The following is an 11,861-nucleotide window of genomic DNA, read 5'->3' as shown; positions in this document are numbered from 1 at the left end:
ACACACACACACACACACACACACACACACACACACACACACACACACACGACAGCTACAGGCAGTTATAGGCCTACTCAAAGGCCTCACCCATATTCCTGAGGTAAACTGAGTATGCGAAGGGCTTAGGTCACAGACTGTGGTAAACAAGGACGACAGATACCGGAGGGGTAGTAAGGACACAGCCCTGTAACACAATGCTGCACAGAGGCCCACGGACAGTCAGAACGTCGTGCCTTGTCACGATCTGTCTTTGTTCTCTTGTTTTCTCCTTTACAGGCCCTGAAGGAGCCGTAAACCTGCCAGTTTACAGACGGCTCCTGTCCTGCAAGCAATCTAACCAGGTAGTTCCAGGCCCGCAGACAGAGCAGATGCCAGGTCCTGGGGGGTGTAAGCTCTTCTGGGCAGTCGGGCTAGCATAGCCTTCCTGCTTTGCCATAGCTACCACCCATGTGCCAACATCTCGGACGACCCAAGGTCCATGGAGCCAAACCACCTGCTAAACGGCCCACAGCACTGCTCACCTCCATGGCGTCCAGAGACAGGTTGCAGGAGAGCTCAAATCTCTTCACCAGGATTTGCTCCCGGACGTGGTAAAGGCACACGAACTTGGACATGCCTCCCGCCAGGATGTTCTGCCCGTCCGCAGAGTAACACAGGGTGGTGAAGGCCCTGGGTCGAAGACACAGTTTCTCAAGCACTAATCACTGTGACATGTGGTCTCAAAAGCCAAGTGGAGCAGGTAGAGAACACCCCACTGACACCCCAGAAGGCAAATACTTTTCACATTAGGGTGGCTCAAGGTTCTCTGGCTAACCTCAGCAAAGCAGGTATACCTGCGACCCTCAAAGATGGCAGCCATCTACCCACCTTTTTCCTTTCTTAGATGGCACTACCTGAGGGGCACACCCTTGATATCCCAGAGTGAGTCCAGAACCAATGGTTCCAGTTGGCTCTAAGAGGGGAGAAAATGCAGCCTGCCACACACCAGGTGGACAGCAATGGCTTGCCAATGGAGGACTCTCTCCTTGTTGGTATGATGTGAGCTTGCATAGACCAGCGGCCCCACCTACCTCCACTAGGGACTAGGCAGTCTCAGAATGTATTTAGCACACAAATTAGCAAAGAGGCCTCTGTGCCCAGTGCCGGCCGGGCCCCACCCCTGCTGAAAGAGCGGACACTCACTTGCCCTTGGCTGAATGTTTGGCTGTGATCTTGTCCAGCTCCTTCCTGCCTGTCTTCAGGTCATGCCTGCCCTCGATGGAGCCCACCTGTACAGCATTCTCAGGGTCCCAAAAAGTGATCTGTGAATTCAGCGTGGCCACGGCCAGCTCTGCACCATCAGGCCGGAAAGTCACAGCTAGGGCTAGAGAGAGACGGATGTCAGGCTCAGGAGGCCAGGGACCACCAAGGTGCATAGGGAATGTATCAAGAGTGGTATCAAGCTTGGAAGCAAGAAGCTGTATACACTAGCCAGGGACAAACCAGCACCACTGCCCAGCTCGCTGATGATATAGGGACAGGGGGTGGCCCTTTGTACCACTCAGACACAAGAGCTCCCAAGGCAGCATGAGGTGACAGCCTCAGGGCTGCAGTGTGCTGATCCTGCAGGTGACAAGAGAATCACACAGGTTGCCCTATAGCTCAGTCTGTTCCTGGCACTCCCAGGGACTCTGTCGTTTAGCTTGATGGCTACTCTGGAAAGCAACAGGGAGCATGACAAAAGCCCCAGGACTCAATGACCAGCTTTCTCTCACTATGCCACCAACCTTGGGGGCTGCTGAGCTGCTGGGTCTGGGGGGTCCAGCATCCTTCTCACCTCCCACTGAGCTCACATCAAAAACCCAACTAGGATCAAGGAGGAGGCGGCACACTAGAGGACATCAGCTCTGTCCCTGGTCCATCTGCAGACCCCGGCCCCAGCTCACCGTCAGAGGTCAAAGTCAAGGTCTCTTTGGTTCTCCAGCTGTCGAACATGTCCCACAGGCGCACTGTCTTGTCCCAAGAGGCACTAGCCAGGATGGACTTCATCGGGTTAAAGCAAAGACCGCTGACGGGCCCCTCATGGCCAGACAGAACCTACAGAGGCAGAGGAGCAGAGACAGATGTGGGAAGGGCTGGAGCACTACCTCAGGCTGTGAGGAGTGTGGGGAGGACCAAAGGCCAGGCCGAACCCTCCATTAACCGCCGCTGCTCGTTACATGGAGTTCTGTGCTTGGCTCTGCACCCAGGTTCCCCAGCCCCAGTCACTGCACTGGATTTTCAAGGTATTCAAGTAGGATTCCAAGAACACCAAGGAGTCAAGTAGGGACAGCCTTGCCCACCCGCCCCCAAGCACGTTAAGTACGTGGACTAGGGGACCAGATTGCTCTTACGTCAAGAAGCCTGCCCGTCTGCATGGACCACACAAAGATCTCAAAGGAGTCCTGCGCCCCTGCAGAGACGATCTCCCCACTTGAGTCAACAGCCACACAGGAGAACTGTGTGGGGCGCGGGGATGTGAAGGTACGAAAATTCCGGTACCTGAACAGGAATAAGGTCAAGGGAGACGTCAACACACACCTGGACCTCTTGAATGCTTTGTCCACGAAGGACCTGGAGCCCCGGGCTTGGAGGCAGGACTCACCTGTGAAGATCAAAGGCTCTCACGGTGCCATCCAAGGAGGAGGTGACGATGACGTGGCCCGTGGTGGTGAACGTCACTCCAGTGACCCCACTGGAGTGCTCCGTGAGAGTGACAAAGCAGAAGCCACTGAGGGTGTTCCATACCTTGACCTAGAGAGGGGGGCGCACGGGAGCCATGAACACAGCCACCCGGATCCAGACCATGCAGCCTGACACAGGCATAGTGACTACACCAGGTGATGCCTGGAGAGGACCCTGTACCCCATGGGTCCCATCACCTCTGGGTGGAGACTGAGGGGGGCAGTGAGAGTTCTAACACGGGTGAACATGGCCTGAGCCAGGCCTAGCCAGCGCCTGCCGCTTCACATGGTGGCTGGCACTGGAACTCTCAGAGTCAGAAACAGGGACACTTGGACCCTCTTGAATTCAAAGTCCACTAAATGGTCTTTTGGGGGCCCACTGGGGCTGTTATCCTGAGAAATGAAGGCCAAACTTCCGCCCACCCAGTGCCCACCTTGCCATCGTCCCCACCAGTGACAATGTACTGCCCGTCAGGGGAGTAGGCCAGGGCCACCATGCTGTTGAAGTGGCCCTGCTGCTTGAGCACGTAGGATTCACTCTGCCATTCCCACACCAGCAGCTGGCCCATGCCTGTGGGCACGGGAAAGCTGAAGTTACTGTCTGAACGCCTCCCCGCAGCCCCTGCGCATGGTAGGGGACAGGGTATCCCAAGTACTCCTGCGATGCTGTCAGCCAGGTCTGGACTCACCCCGAGCATTCACTAAGAGCACAGGCCTAAGGCAGCCCAGGGCACCAGAATCAAAAGACCAAGGACAGAAAGTGGAGCCCACCCCTCATGCCAGAGACGGACCCCATCTGCAGCCCTGCAGGTGACTGGACTGGATAGGTCCAGACTACTAGGCAGGGATGTGGGCATCTCTGCAGGCCGAGATGCAGGGGCCACTGAAGACCAGAATTTAACTATGAGTGTGTAGCCTTCACCGACTCTCCTGCAAACACACCTACAGCTGCAACACTCCTGCTCAGATGGGCTGTGGGAAGCTCCTCTCCCCGGGGGAGCAGGCCTCTACCACAGAAGGCACAGCGTGGCACTCTTGGGGCCCAAAAGGTCCAGTCTGGCTTTACCAGTCCCTTTGCCCCTAGACTTGGCTTTAGGTCAGCTTTTGGGGAGACGTTTCCCTTCTACAGCAGGGCAGGGAAACCAACCTGAGCAGCCAAAGGCGATCCAGTCCCCAGAGCTGTTGACAGCAACCGAAGCAACCCTCTGATCGGAGATGCTGGGCAGACAAGCGAATAGTGAGGGGAAGTGGGGGCCCACCGCCACACCCCTCTCCCCTCCCCTCCGGTAAGAGCCCAGGCCCTTCTCGATGGTGCCTGACAGCGGTCACTGGGGGAACTAGCACTTTATTTTATACTTTCTGTCTTGATGAGATGAAGAATGGAAGGAAAGACCAAGGACAGAAAGCAGACCCCGTCCCTCACATCCAAAACTGGCGTCTGCAGCTCGTGTAGGGTGCCATAGTTGGTGGGAAGCTATCCTGCGGGCAAATCGCCCGGGACCTCACTGCGCATGCACAGGTGCATCCCAGTGAGCCACACTCACCTCAGAGAGTGGATAAGGTTGAACTCTGGGAGCTCATGCAGATGGAAGATTCCAGAAGCAAAACCCGTGACCAAGAGATGGGTCTTCTTGTGATAAGCGGCGGCTGTCAGGTTGTTAAAGTCTCCTTCTTTATTTAAGAAGTACCTGGATTGACAGGCAGAGCAGAGGGGAGGAGATAGGGTGGGGGGCCTGGGTGGGTCTGCCCTCTCATCCAGGGAGCCAGGCGTGCCCTGTGCTGCAGGCAGCTGCTAGCCCACCACTTCCTTTTAGCATGCCTGCTTTTCCAGAGGGTGCTATCTGTGAGTGAAGGTGACCCGGCAGCACCTCTACCAGGGCAGGAGAGGGACACAGGTCTCCCTACAGTACACAGTGAGGCGACCCAGATCTATTTCCTGAGTGGTCTTCGCAGGTTCCACCCCAATCCTTTCCTTTTTGCTCACAGACAGACACCTTCCTTCTACACTGGCTCCCTCCCGATGAGGCCACGTGCACACTATCCTGGTCTATGTCCTGACCCTGTCTGGGACATCCTGAGACCTTAGGTCCATCCAGACCTTCTCCTTCGTCACTGCCTGACAAGGGAGAGCAGTTCTTCCCGTCCCTCACTCTGTCACCTTCCAGTTCAGATGCCATCATGGCCTCTCTCCTGGGTTCTGTCATTCTCTATCCCGGACAGTAGCTCCCATCCAAAGCCAGGTGTCTTCAAAACAGAGCTGACCGTGGCATTCTTCCTCTGCCCACAGCCCCACCACACTGCCACTGCCACCCCACAACCCCCTGGTGGGTGACATGTCCTCAAGGCCAAGATCAGAGCTGGGCACACAGCAAACACCAAAGAAGTGAGGAGAACAGTAAAGCCGGAAGACTTACTTGGCCAGCCGTTTGTATTTCACTTTCCCGACCCTCTCCTGCTCGGCTGGCACGGCCTTCCCTCGGATGGTGGTTTCTCGATCTCCCTCCTCTTCGTCCTCCTCCTCTTGTTCTTCCTTCTCCCTCTGAAGTATGTCTGCCTTCCAGCCCTTTGGTGCCTTAAGCCGCAGGGCCTCGGGGGGTGTGTCACACTGCCACACACACAGGGCTCCATCTTGGCTGAGTGAGTACAGCTGCAAAGGAAGCAGCTGGGCTGGAGCCAGGCCACTCACAAGGTGCCTAGGAATTAGCTCAGCCCCTCAAGCTTAGTGTTTGGATTCCTGCTACACCAAGCCCTGCCCCTCCCACTTGGGCAGTGGCCAGGACTAGTCCGCTAGTCCTGAGAGATCCCCAAGCAACCCAGAGCCAGCCTCACGAAGGCTCGGACTGCAGGGCCAGGAAGTGCAGGTGAGGGACGTACATCTAGGCTGTTGGACTCAAAGAAGCAGGCCACAATGGCGTCCTTGTGTCCGCTCAGTGCGTAGTAGATGAGGTTGTCCCAGCGCTCAGCTCCAAACACCCAGGTGGACATGTCTTTGCTTCCAACCACGAAGCATCTGGAATAGAGACACTTGCTCAGGGCTCACGACCGGGCCGCTAGCTACCCTTGTGGCCACTCATGGCTTCCCTCTGAAGGAACTTTGAGGGACCACGGATGCCCCGGAAGAGACTTAGAGGACAACTCGAGCCTATGCCTGTGGGTCTTTCTGGGTATGGCAGCTGATTCCTTCCACCCTGGATGCAACCCCGAGACTCCAGTGCATTCTCTTAACCACAGTCAGATGCATGGGATGGGCTCACTGCTGTCGAAGGCCACATGCTGTGTCAGGGCACCAACAGTGTGGCTTTGGCTCTGTGCTTGCTGGAAGCCTGGCCCGGGGGCAGGAACAAGGGAGGTGCTGTGACTACCGCCAACCTCTCCCCATAAGGCAGGGTTCAGCACCCAAGACAAACCAGAAACAGATGCCTTCGGAGTAAGGACAATGTAAGGACAGTTCTGTACGAGGCAGAAGCCAGGCCTCAGCCGCAGCTCCCGGACAGCGTAGCCATGCTCCTGACAAACTGAACGGGAACTCCCATTTCTACTAAGGTCTGCATCCTCTTAGGAAGTTTCCAGTGGTAAACAGGAAAAGCAAGAACACTATATGTCAGGGGCAGCCCTGCTTATACACTGAAGGCCTAAAATCAGTCATAGGCCTAAAATCAGCAATAGGCCTGACATACATGCCTGCTAGCACAAAGTCTTGGGTCTCTGTGGAAAAACACTGAAACAGATGCCTAGAAGCTAGTGTAAACAAGCAGCTTTGGTGGAAAATTTCCAGGCTGAATGGTTACAGACCTTGTAGATAGGTAGCCTTGGTGGACAGTACCAACTTAGATAAGGACAAGTAAATCATAGTCAGAGTCAGAGTGACATGTCCCCTGAACCTTTATCCAGCTGACACTCTGTTCTGGAAGATGTCTGTACTCCCCCTGAACACCTATGCTCCTGTGTCATCCCCTTCCCCAGATCCTGCCTTTTTGTGTATATAACCCCTGTGTGAAAAAGCAAAATCGGTGATTTGATCAGGCTATAGACAGATCGTCTTCTTTGCGTCGGCCTGTCCGTCACTTTCTCTTTCAGGTGATCTCCCCGAACCTCTGTTTAATGCCCTGCCGGACAGGACAACTATTGACCTTAGAGCAGAGCTCAGTCCTGCTATGAGAGGCTGGACCAAACTACAAGAGGGCTCATAGTACATTTTAAAACGCAGCCACAACTTATGGGAAGGAGACCGAAGTCTCCAGGGACAGATGGCCCAGGGTGCCCTCCCCAGTCTCACTTGGAGTCGTCTGTCCAGTCGATGCACGTGGTCTCATCGTAGGGCCCAAAATAGGTTTTGTCCAGAACAAATGCATTGAATTCTCGCTTCTTCCCGGGGGCATGGTACATCTGAGCAATGTTGCCCTTTGTAACAACAAATTTTCTGCAGGAGAAACGGGGTCACATGTGATACTGGAGACCAACAATAGCTGGCCCTGTATCCTTCACGGCGTGGCATCCGTGGCAGCACCCAGACAGAAGACGGAACATCAGAAGATGTTCTTACCTGCCGTCGGGGGAGAAGGAGACGCTGTGCACGGAACCCTTGAAGTGGAAGTGGTGGAGCACCGACCTGCACACCAAGCTGACCAGCAGAGCAGCACCCCCTGCAAGAGGCCAGAGTGACACTGTGGCCAACCGACCCCAGACGCAGCGTGCCTGTTCACCCTTGGAAATGGACTACCTGGACCCGCACTGAACTTGACCCTAGGTGATGCTCTTGTTCCAAGGCCCAGAGGGCGCTGGGCCGACCCAGTGCCTGCCCACACCAACATTGATTACCTTCATCAACGATGATTGCAAGGCGACCGTCTGGGGACAGCCCCACACACTTGATGTTGTATTTGGTGGCCAGGGGCAGTGTGTCGGATCTGTTGCTGAGAAACAAAAAAACCCACAGCACAGTTGGTCTCAGGCACTCAGATAGGGAGGGCGGGGCCAGAGAAGGACTAGCAGCCGATTCTCCTGCTATAGGGTCCCTTATGTCAGAGCTCATTCCTTGCCCTCCCGGGTCATCTTGGCATTGACCTTTTGGAGGTCCGAGTCTTCTTTAACCAACAGGTTATCACTCCCCAGTCCCTGAGATGTTATTTAAAGAGACAGGAACACAGAAGACCTGACTAGACCCTATAATCCATCAGCAGCAGGAAGAGTAGGCTGAACTGCTGGCCCCAGCCTACAGAGTCTGAAAACGGAGGCCCAGGACTAGCCAGCTAACTGAAGTATTAGAACCAGGAGCACAGTGGCCAGAAAAACTGGAGGGACTTGCCCAGGCTAGAGAGGGTCAGCCTACAGCCGCTCAGACAGTCCAGGCAGGGGCTGAGTCACTCCCAGTCAGACAGAAAAGGAGCCGCAACACATTTGTTGGGGCAAGCGAAGCTAAGCTGTCGAGTTGCCCATTCTAGATCTTACTATCTCAGCAGGGAAGGTGGGAACCATCAGAGCCAGTGAACTAGGATCCAAGGCAGCCCGAACTCTCCAAATCACTTGTCCTGGAGCCCTTAAGAGTTCCCCCCCATGGTAAGTGCTCACCTTTTGAGATAACCTTCCTATCTGCCACCACCTCCACAGAAGAGGTAGGGTCCCTTGCTAGCCAATAGCCAAAAGGCACATGACTTTTCCTTTCCTTTTAAGGGTAATGTTGATGTCCTAGATACTAGAACGAAAAATGAGGACCCCAGCAGGCAACTCTACCATGACCCCATGACCTCGTAAATCCAGTAGCCCTGCAACCAACAAAGAGGATGGCTAGCCTTCACGCGCAGGCTACCGTCCCTGCTAAAACATTGTCTCTCCGTACTTACTTCTTAAGGTCAAACACAGTGACTCTATTTCCCACAGGGCTGATAACGGAATTTCCATCACGTGTGAAATTTAAGTTTCCACACCGATAAACCGTACCCAGCAAGTTCGAGAACTGCAAAGGAAATGAATCGGTTTTAACACAGAGAACAGTGTCAACTCTCTGAAAGGGTGATATAGGCATATGTAGTCAAGTACCTGACCATAGGTAAGTGTCCTGCCCCTGGGCAGGGGAGGAACCCAACCCAATTCTCCAGAGCCCAGGATTCCCTCTAAGGGTATGATACTCCCAAGACAGGAAGCATTTACCAGGCACAGAAAGGCATAGGATCTTCCTAAGAGAAGCTGCCCCAGGGAATAGGGCTCCAGGAGATGCTCACCACGCCCATTGTGCTATGTATCAGTGCCTCGGTGTATCCATTCAGTTATCAAACGCAAGATCGCCATCCAACAGACACAGCTCGGTGTAGAGACCCCTGAGCCTTGTGTTCTATGTCCCCATAGAAATGACACATAGGCAATTGGACTGATGTCCAAACGCTGCAAAGCCCAGCAGTGCAGTAAGGTATCTGTTTACAGGGATGGCCTGGGCTGAAACCTAAGGCAGGAGTCAGTCTAGGCTGTAGGTGAACAGCCATGCAACGAGTTAACACCAGGCAGAGTTTGGCTTCTAATAGGTGTGACCAGCCCGAGGCGTGCTGTCCGGACTGCTCCAAGGACTGGCGGCCCTGTAGGGAGCTGGATGTTACTTGAGGTGTGTTTGCTAAGAGCTTTTCAGCAGCCACTGCTGTGTTATCTGACAGGAGTATGATCAGGGCTGGGGACAGCCCGAGACCCTGTTTGGTGGGAGCAGGGGCTGCAGTGTGAACCGGGAGCGACAGCTTGCGATGGGCCGACCCACCAGTGCTTCCCACAGGCAGCCGAGATGCCAACGACCTAGGTCTCTCCCGCGTCCTCGGAACCTTCGCTCGCCCTCCCGCTGCCCCTGCCCGGCCCGCAACTCACCCGGTAAGCGAATTTCATCCTGGAGCCACACGTGCGGTACACTACACCAGCCGCTTCCGGAATACGAACGATCTCCGGCGCTCGAAACGCGCACTTCCTGGGCGGGGCCTCAACGCTAATGTCTCGGGAAGCCCCGCCCATCCCCGTCCCCCCGCCACTACGCAGGCGCGGCGCAGCGTGAACTAGCTCAGCGGTTGCAGGTCAGGGGCTGAGAAAGCGAGCAAATCACCGCACACCCGCCTGTAACCGTGCAAAAAAAACAAAAAACAAAAAACAAAAAACAAAAAACAAAAAAAAAAAACAACAAAAAAGAAAGAAAAAACCAAGTTTAAACAGAGTTTCTTCATAAAACATGTATTTTTAGAATTTTAATGCTTACACTTTAAACAATCACAAAGTATAGTCACAAATAGTGACTATACTCTTGACATTATGTTACAGAATACTGTGAAAACGGAACCCCACCTCCAGTGTCAAGGTGTGGCTGTCAGCTTTTCCTAGACCCAGCCAGGCCCGAGAACAGCTGCCAGCTCTCTTACAGACAAAGGGTGTCCTCATGAGAACACCCTTTAAAGTCATGTCGGGCTTATTTTAAGCGTCACACACTGGTCAGTTCTTTCATAAAAAGTGGCATAACTTTGCTTTTTTTTTTTTTTTAGATAAAATCTGGCATGTTTAATTTGCTTTTAAAATTTAACCTTGTTTTAAACGCTACAGAAAAAAACCTAAGAGAGGCCTTTTTTTTTTTTTTTTTGGTTTTTCGAGACACAGTTTCTCTGTGTAGCCCTGGCTGACCTGGAACTCACTTTTGTAGACCAGGCAGCCCTCGAACTCAGAAATCCACCTGCCTCTGCCTCCCAAGTGCTGGGATTAAAGGTGTGCGCTCCCACCACCCGGCAGAATCTAAGAGAGGCCTTAACAACAATTGTAACTGCCTTTCTTCCTGCTGTATCTACACGTGTACCAGCTGTCTGTAAACACCAGTGCATTTGCTCCCAAGATACACTCCCTGTCTGGCTTCATCAGGTCTACTGCCTGCTTCATCGTCACCAAACCAGGCATACCCTTACAACAAAACCCATACAACAAAACCCAGCGACAGTCTCTTAGCTATTCTACAAATTGAAGAAACGAGGATGACTTTGTGTGACAGCTCTCATCTTAAAAACAAACACACACACACACACACACACACACACACACACACGGAGTTTTGGGTTAGAGCAGAATAGGAAGAAAAAATCTTCCTTAACAGATTTGATTTCATCCTATTCCCAGATAACAGAACTACCAACAACATTTTAGATCTCCCCTTTGTTTTATTCTAAATATATGTAATTAGAAAACTCCAGAGAACTCAGGGAGTGGGTGGTTAACTCAGAACTGGACTCCATTCTGAAGCTAAGCAACACACTATGCATGGATGTGGGAGACCAACATTGCCAGGTAGAAGCTTTCCTGCCAGGATCAAGTCTCAAAGACCTCCTCACACATGGACATGACATCTGCAGGACAACTGTCAAGGTTTACTGCAAACCGAGTTCAGGGGGCTGTAGACATTCAGTAAGTATGAAGTTCTAGTTTGCATACCTAGCTCACCCAAGTTTATTAGTTTTAAACTGCACATGAAATAGGTTTCCTAAAGGTTTTGGTTTTGGTTTTTCGAGACAGGGTTTCTCTGTATAGCCCTGGCTGTCCTGGAACTCACTCAGTAGACCAGGCTGTCCTCGAACTCAGAAATTCGCCTGCCTCCGCCTCCCAAGTGCTAGGATTAAAGGCGTGTGCCATCACTGCCCGGGGGTCATAAAGGTTTTAATAAATGTTTATTTAAGGTTTGTTTTATGTATATGAATACACTGTAGCTGTCTTCAGACACACCAGAAGAGGGCATAGGATCCCATTACAGATGATTGTGAGACACCATGTGGTTGCTGGGAACTGAACTCAGAACCTCTGGAAGAGCAGTCAGTGCTCTTAACCTCTGAGCCATCTCTCCAGCCTCAATGTTTATTTTCTTTATTCACTCTTCCAATTCCTGCAAATGAAAGATTTGGTGGTGGTGTGCTGGGGGCTGGGGGTTGGGTCATTCCATCCTTTATTTACTGGGTTAAAAGCAGATACACTGAATGCTGAAGGTGTTGGCTTGGTTCTACCTGTACCCCTGACCCCTGGCACCCAAGCTTGCTCCCTGGGGGGACAGCCACTACTGAAGAGGGCTCCTTCCTCTTCCAGCTCTCTTTCTCAGGTTCCACTCATGTAAGCCATGCCAATGAGCCCAGAGCATTCTATCTCATATGTACAAAAATACATCAC

At 52.9% G+C, this 11,861-nt stretch overlaps 1 protein-coding gene across 1 annotated transcript in view; it reads right to left on the bottom strand.

Annotated features, from left to right (window-relative positions):
• The window catches only part of Pwp2 (PWP2 small subunit processome component), a 14,674-nt gene extending 5,053 nt beyond the window's left edge, over positions 1-9,621 (bottom strand). The window contains exons 1-15 of the mRNA XM_028767900.1: positions 9,549-9,621; positions 8,546-8,658; positions 7,524-7,618; positions 7,249-7,348; positions 6,982-7,125; positions 5,580-5,715; positions 5,120-5,352; positions 4,250-4,393; positions 3,853-3,923; positions 3,140-3,276; positions 2,627-2,775; positions 2,376-2,523; positions 1,929-2,079; positions 1,186-1,366; positions 525-672 (exon numbers count right to left, since the gene is read on the bottom strand). Coding sequence (XP_028623733.1) covers positions 525-672; positions 1,186-1,366; positions 1,929-2,079; positions 2,376-2,523; positions 2,627-2,775; positions 3,140-3,276; positions 3,853-3,923; positions 4,250-4,393; positions 5,120-5,352; positions 5,580-5,715; positions 6,982-7,125; positions 7,249-7,348; positions 7,524-7,618; positions 8,546-8,658; positions 9,549-9,566 — 1,968 coding nt within the window. The 5' untranslated portion in view covers positions 9,567-9,621. The remainder of the gene's footprint in view (positions 1-524; positions 673-1,185; positions 1,367-1,928; positions 2,080-2,375; positions 2,524-2,626; positions 2,776-3,139; positions 3,277-3,852; positions 3,924-4,249; positions 4,394-5,119; positions 5,353-5,579; positions 5,716-6,981; positions 7,126-7,248; positions 7,349-7,523; positions 7,619-8,545; positions 8,659-9,548) is intronic.
• Between the last annotated feature and the right edge of the window lie 2,240 nt (positions 9,622-11,861).

Source organism: Grammomys surdaster, unplaced genomic scaffold, assembly GCF_004785775.1.
Source record: "Grammomys surdaster isolate TR1022 unplaced genomic scaffold, NIH_TR_1.0 183, whole genome shotgun sequence".
NCBI classification, from domain to species: Eukaryota; Metazoa; Chordata; class Mammalia; order Rodentia; family Muridae; genus Grammomys; species Grammomys surdaster.
The sequence above is the reverse complement of the archived record's forward strand: the minus strand, read 5'-3'. Positions and strand labels throughout refer to the sequence as shown.